Source organism: Arachis ipaensis, chromosome B08, assembly GCF_000816755.2.
Source record: "Arachis ipaensis cultivar K30076 chromosome B08, Araip1.1, whole genome shotgun sequence".
Taxonomy (NCBI): Eukaryota; Viridiplantae; Streptophyta; class Magnoliopsida; order Fabales; family Fabaceae; genus Arachis; species Arachis ipaensis.
Genome location: NC_029792.2, coordinates 109407206 through 109414212, shown reverse-complemented (window position 1 = coordinate 109414212; position 7007 = coordinate 109407206). Strand labels below are relative to the sequence as shown.

Genomic DNA, 7007 nt, shown 5'->3' with positions numbered 1-7007 from the left:
CCACAAAGATTTCTTTGTGCAAACAATTTGATCATACTGCTTTAGAAAATATTCATCTTCCACAAGAATATCTTTCATTATGCCAAGCAGTTTCTCCTGATCAACAGAATCAAATGCTTTCGATACATCAGATGTGATGATAAATAGATTAGGCATATGTGTCAATCCCTTCTTCTGGCCAACCAAAAATGTGCATAATTTTTTGTAAACATCATTGTAATCAAACACTGAAGAACCTAGCTTCAAAGGATCCTTGCACTGAATACCTTTTAGAATGGTATGGGCATCACGAAGCGCAAAATTTACAGATTGATAGCGTTCAGAACTGGTTTTCTGCTGTGTTAATGTTCCCTCTCTTCGGGTATATTGAGCTCCCAAAGCCGAAGTAGGCATATGCAGTGGCATTCTTGATGAACCTTTGAGATTTGCCACCATCCTTACTCCATTTTCTTTTGGTTGAAGTCTGAGCTTTGAAAATCCAAATGGTCTGCCTCTAAGAATATTTTGTACAGCCACATTATCCAGAGAACTGTATCCACTGTCTTTGAAGCAGTCGATAGTTCTATTTGTCAATTTGTTCCAAACAGGTTTGCAATAATAGAAAACATCGTTCTTCCCTTGTTCACTTTCAGTAACATAAAAATTTGCTTGCACCAATGGTACAACAAGGAAAGAGTAGTACCAGAATATCCACTTCTCTAGAAGCTTACATTTAATATCATGTATAGCATTGCTCCATTTCCTAAATTCTTCATGAGACACTTTATGATGTCCTTCTACATATGTTCGAAAGCAAGCATTTTGACTATTCAAGAAATACTCATTTGATAGGAAAGGAAATCTTGAAGTTTTAAGTCCATGCATGCATAACTTTAAAGGAAATTTCTCAAATCTCCGTAAGTTAATGAACTTGAAAATGTTTCTCCTCATTATTCTCTGATTGGAAGGAGTACCTAATAACTCGTAAGGAACTAAACTCCTAGAAACAGCCCATATGAAAGATACCACTTGACTTTTCGAGCAGTATGACTTAACTGCCTCACACTGTGAATCAATTGCTTCAATATTATCTACACAATGCTTAGCCAAGATCTTTATATGCTGGCAACACTGTGTCCTACGAATGAGATGTTTAAACCACTTAACAAGGGAGTGGTACCTGCATAGCCATTGCAACTATTATATCAGCTTTACATTAAATTTGACTAATAAGGATTTTTATTAGTCATAGGGGATTGAACTTCGCCAATGAATTTGACCAACAAAAATTAGAATAATTCAGATATTAATTCTTACTGCCCCCTCTTTTACTACTAGTTTATACATGTTTAACAAGGAACCATATCAGGAAGTAGAAATCAAATCTTTTTCTACTACTTTCACTATAAAGGTCATGTCTGTGTGATAACCATCTCTCTTTCCTACTTTCCTGGCCTCTGGATATCACTCAAGATTATTGAAGGCAGCAAACACAAGACTCGTTAAAATCTCAATTCACTGCAGCTAAAACTTCCAGCAAATAAATATCCAAATTCCAGTGTGCAGCAACACCTTTACGATGAAGTTACATTCTAAGACCCTTTCTAAACATTAATAGAAATCTAAACATAGAATGAAATTATCAAATAATTTAGATAATGAATATAAAGAATATGAAAAATCTAATAATAATGATATACTATAGAAATAATAATGATATACTATAGAAAAGTATATGTATCTTATCTTGAAGGTTCTATATCTATAATGTTCGTTATAATACTGAATAGAAATCCAATCCATTATAAATAGAAAAAGAATATATAAGATCTAAACAAAAAAGTCTTTTTTCAACCCTACTTTGTTTGGTTATGCAATCTAACATAAACAATATATATAGATATCTCAATTGGGGAGAGATGGCTGAGTGGACTAAAGCATTGGATTGCTAATCCATTGTACGAATTTTTGTACCGAGGGTTCGAATCCCTCTCTTTCCGTTTCTTAAAAACCAAAAGGATTGGCACCATATGTCTTATAAAACAATTGTATAGCCAGGTTTTAAGTCCTGCAGTATGTCCAAAATCCAAAATGGAATGATATCTGCACAGCATATTGTCAAATGAAATTATCATAGATTTTTTTTGGTGACTTAATTATTGCAGATTTTACATAGAAGAATGCACTCTAATAATAAAAAATTAAAAAAAAAGGCCTGCTTCAACTTACAGGCATGCAGAACCAATGAGACATGAGCCACTACTGTGGAAACAAGGAATTGGCCGAGTGCTGGTACTTGCATCTACGAAGCCAAACACATCGCCAATGAGACTTTTTGAAGAAGTCAAATTTGGCCATAACGAATATAAAATATCTGAATATAGCTCGTGAAGGAAGCATATGTTGTTAGAAGGAGATTTATGCCCTTATTGTATCATAACACTAGCAAAATAGCATCTAACAGAATATTGAATTTGTGCAAGTGATTCTGAAAGACCTCTTAGAAAACAAATTTCTCATTTCACAATACACAGATTCAAAACACATTAGTGGATACGTTTCTTTGGAAGAACTGAGGGTGAAGATTCAATGTTGTAGAAGATAAGATGCCTTTTGATATCAATTGTCTTCTGAACAGCTGGAAGAGATTGCAAGAGTAAACAGCAAGAACATTGCCAAGTCATCTGCAACTAATAACACATAGAGGGGTTGATAATAAGCAACAAGTATATCTTGAAGATAGCTCATCACTAATTATTTTAGACAATATAATCCATCATTGACATGTCATTACCCCCTTCTTCATAATATTCACATAAATGTTTACAAGTCTTAACACACCAAGCCAGTAACTAATCAAAACATTTTGATTGTGGAGAAAAAGATAATACATATATAGTAACAAGTCACATAATTTTTACTTTAGGATGAGCTCAAATTTAATAAGATAATGGGCGAAAAAATCAAATTATGAAAATATAGTTGGGCCATTCACACCCAAAATATTATATTTGGATCTATCCCTGCATCAAGCCTAACTAGAATTTAGGATTGGCAAATAGCTATGGATGTATAGTCAAATAATCAATACGAGTAAAATTTGAAAGAGAAGGAATGTAATACAACAAATTTTAAGATAAAAATGTGTGCTAGCAATCTACATAATATTTCATAAAAACTATGATCACCTTTTCATGAAAACTTGGGCTAGTATTGTCACACTGAAAACTAGCATGAGCACAATCATTATTAGTAGTATGCATATTCCTATTAATAAGTAAACTGTTCTCATCAGTCATTGATTGCTTCTGTTTTTTGCTTCTGTGCCGCTGCCATCTAAATGCCCTAGATCTTTTTCCAAGCCTAGGTGTACAACTACCCAAACCTTGTTTCCCTTCTGATTCTGACTTTGTTATAACAGTAGCAGTTCTTTTTGGCCTGGGAACATCAGAGACATTGTTGTCATTGATGCTCTCGTGATGATTGATCATTAGGGTTGAAGAATCCACACTAGTTAAGCCAAGACTACTTGCAAGTCCACTAAGACCATCGGTGCTGTAAGATATATGGCTCTTTTGTTGCTTACATGTTAAGTTTCCAACATCATCTGATTCAGATCTTTTTCTTTTATTTGCTCCTGTTGCAAATAGAGTTTGTTACTGCAAGTTTGCAACAACTTACACATAATCAAGAGGGAAAAGAATATTTTCTATAATATTCATGGACTGCCAGGAAAGAAGCCACATGATAGATATAATATCAATCCAAAAAAGTAACAAGAAAATCAGTTCAGAACTGTACATAATACAGCAGACATGACCAACCCTTTTATTTTGTGAAATCAATAAATGGCAACACTATTAGAAATCTCAAGTAAAGTAACTTGCATCAAAATTATTAATTTAATCATGAGACATTTGGCCAATTGATGATTATAGTATTAGTACTCAAGTTTGACACTGCAGCAAGTTGGCATAAGATTAAAAGTCTCAATGAATTACAGAATGGAGTTCAAACATGCAAAATGCTTACCTTACATTTGAAATTCTGAATACAGTTACAAAGTCATCTTCGGTGTGAGAGAGAGAGAGTTAACAATGATAAAGTCATATGTTTGAAAAAACAGTACAACACAAACACTTCTGATTACCGCATTTATGAATAGAAGGATGTTGATAGCCAGACTTTGACGAGCACTTGAGCATCTCAAAGCATTTCTCATTGATAGGAGGACCTCCCACCTGATAGTGTTTTCCACGGGGAGCTGGCAGGAATATCGATGTATTGTTCAATAAATAAATCATAAGATCGTGTCCAACCTGAACAGATGCAAATATTTAACTATTTTTGTATGATAATAGTAAAAGCTCCACAAATTTTTGATATCATACATACTCTTCTTAACAGGCGACACCAAGATGCACAGCTTAAAAGCTCCACAATATGGCTTGAGCGTTTTCTCTGCATGTTAACAAAATTACCAAATTAACAAATGCAGCGCAAATACACATTAATAAAGACATACTGCTTGGCGTTAAATGCATGCTTCTACATATACTAGTTGGAAGTTAAGGAAAGAGAGAGGTAAAAAATTACAAATATAACTAATATGTCTAGTCTCTAAAACAAAAAGGAATGAACAAATCACACTACTTCTTGAGAAGTACTAATTCATAACCATTAACACTAGTTCATCCTCTTAGATAAGCAGTGCACTAAAAGGAATAGGTAACCAGCCTCTAGAAAAGAAAGTATATTACTCTTCGTAAGGAATTAAAGCATAACTATAATAAAATTTATCCTTATATCATCAATGCACCGAACTGAATCCTTCATTTTTCAGGCTATGTGATGTCCCAACTTAACAGTTAACAAAGTCGAGGAGGAAATAAATCCACTATGTCACGAAGTATGGCGGGCTGAAGAAGTTTTAAGCATATTTTGACATCAAGATTGCTACATACACATTTACAATTATGCCATCCCACATCTCTACAGTTTTCTCCATTTGATTAGAATAGGTCTTGTCTAGTTCTCTGAACGCGGAATACTCCAATGTCTTAGCATAAGCAAAAATTAAGTGCACATATAGCACTTTTGTTTCTCCCATCCATTCTCAAAAATCAGACGACAAACTAACAAGAAGCTTACCGAAGTATGCAGGCCTAAGACAGATAATCATAGTAAAAGAATTCAGGATAAACAAACCCAATAACTAATAAACCAGATCATCTTGCAGAATCATTTTACATTTCTGGATAAGATTCCCAGTATGTGAAAACATTCAACGACCTGCATGCCATCTAAATGAATGACATAGCATTACTTGAAATAACTAAGATCCAAAATAAAAAATCAAGAATACACTTAAAATGGAAAAATAGCAAGTGAAACAAAGATATAGAAATACCGAAAAAACAAAAGAACAGTATAGCACAGTGCTTAAGACAAAAAGGAAAAATTTTGACCAAAAACAAAATAGAAAAGAAAAATAAAGAAGCTTTATACCCTATCATAAGCAACGCACAACACATTGGTCTTAGCTGTTTGCCTTCTACACAGCATCTCTTCAATGACCTTACACACAATCTGAAATTCAGGAATCAGAATCAGCAAATATCCTAAAGATTACCTTAAAGCTCCAACTAGAAAACACCAATCCACAGAAAATAAACACTTTATACACTTTAACTACTAAAAATGCTTAAAACAACTCTAATGATTCTGTTTTTTAGAGCATAAAAAGCATATTCAACGATGATGTTTTCAGGAGAAGCAGTAAACATGTGATTATAATAGAAATGTTAGGGGCAACACCTTTTTATCAATATTAATCAACACTTTGGTTTAGAATTTAGAAATTAGTACATAGTGTTTAAAGTCATGTATTGGTCAAAAATGATCTTTTATTATCGTGGAGCATTGCTCATTATACTACATTATAATATTGAGTATCCAATATAAGCCAACACAACAAAACAGAAATCAACTTTTCCAACTCACAGAATACAAAAACAAAAAAAAAAACAAAAAACAAAAAACAAGAGCAAAGAAAGCCCTGCAGGAAGCGCTTTTAAATAAAATATCCAACGCATAAAAAGTGTAGAGGTTTCGCCCAGTTGAAGTGCTTACAAGCCAATAAAAAACTAATCTACATTTTCGACGTGAATATCTTGCTAACGGATCAAATAGAAAGCAGCTTTCAACAAATTCTTTAAACAAAAAAAAAGGTTTTTTTTTTAAGTGTAACGAAGACCTCATTTTGGGGGCAGGTAACAGGAGAACAGTGACAGAAACAGGGGACTGAAGGCGCATTTCCGGCGACGACGACAAAGCACTTTGTGAGGAGTTTGCGGTAATCGGAGGGGTCGTCGGGCCTAAGGAGGAACGACATGGCGTCGGCAGCGCAGCCAAGGCAACGGCGGCCATTGCAGCGGCAAAGGTCCGGCGATGCAAGCGGCGGAGGGAGCAGCGAGATAATGGTGTCGCAGAGGGTACGCGCTCGGTTACGGAACATGCGCCATAGGACGCCGGGTACTGTAGGCCTGCGTTTCCTCGCCATTTTCCCGGGAAAGTGAGGGAAAATGAAGGATGTGATTTCAAATTAGAGTAGGGGAAATTTGGTGGTAGACCGGACAGGCACACTTATGAGAATTATTTATTTTAATTTTAAAATATGAATTTAATTTTGATATAATATTTTATATATTTGTATAATTATACCTATTTTTTTTGCTACACATTTAAGTCTTTTTATGAACTAAATCTAAATTAAATAATAAGATTTGGAATAATGTTAGGCATCACTGATTTTTGTTATATTAGATCAACTTGATTAAACTTGGTTAATAAAAAAATTTGGATGTATAACATTATTCTTTTTCTAGGATAATTTGCGGGATTAATATTAAAAATAGTTATTTTACTAATGTGATGTTATATAATTAAAGAATTTTTTAAATAAATAAAATAAATATTTTATTTACCAAAATAAATATTTTGTTGCTTTTTTACCAAAATGCATTGTA

At 33.8% G+C, this 7007-nt stretch overlaps 1 protein-coding gene across 1 annotated transcript in view; it reads right to left on the bottom strand.

The window, feature by feature from the left end:
• Nucleotides 1-6601, bottom strand: part of LOC107611329 (telomerase reverse transcriptase) — a 10512-nt gene extending 3911 nt beyond the window's left edge. Inside the window, exons 1-8 of the mRNA XM_016313269.2 lie at nucleotides 6236-6601; nucleotides 5488-5568; nucleotides 4375-4440; nucleotides 4130-4298; nucleotides 3168-3616; nucleotides 2537-2669; nucleotides 2209-2353; nucleotides 5-1159 (exon numbers count right to left, since the gene is read on the bottom strand). Of these exons, the coding sequence (XP_016168755.1) occupies nucleotides 5-1159; nucleotides 2209-2353; nucleotides 2537-2669; nucleotides 3168-3616; nucleotides 4130-4298; nucleotides 4375-4440; nucleotides 5488-5568; nucleotides 6236-6541 (2504 nt within the window). The 5' untranslated portion in view covers nucleotides 6542-6601. The remainder of the gene's footprint in view (nucleotides 1-4; nucleotides 1160-2208; nucleotides 2354-2536; nucleotides 2670-3167; nucleotides 3617-4129; nucleotides 4299-4374; nucleotides 4441-5487; nucleotides 5569-6235) is intronic.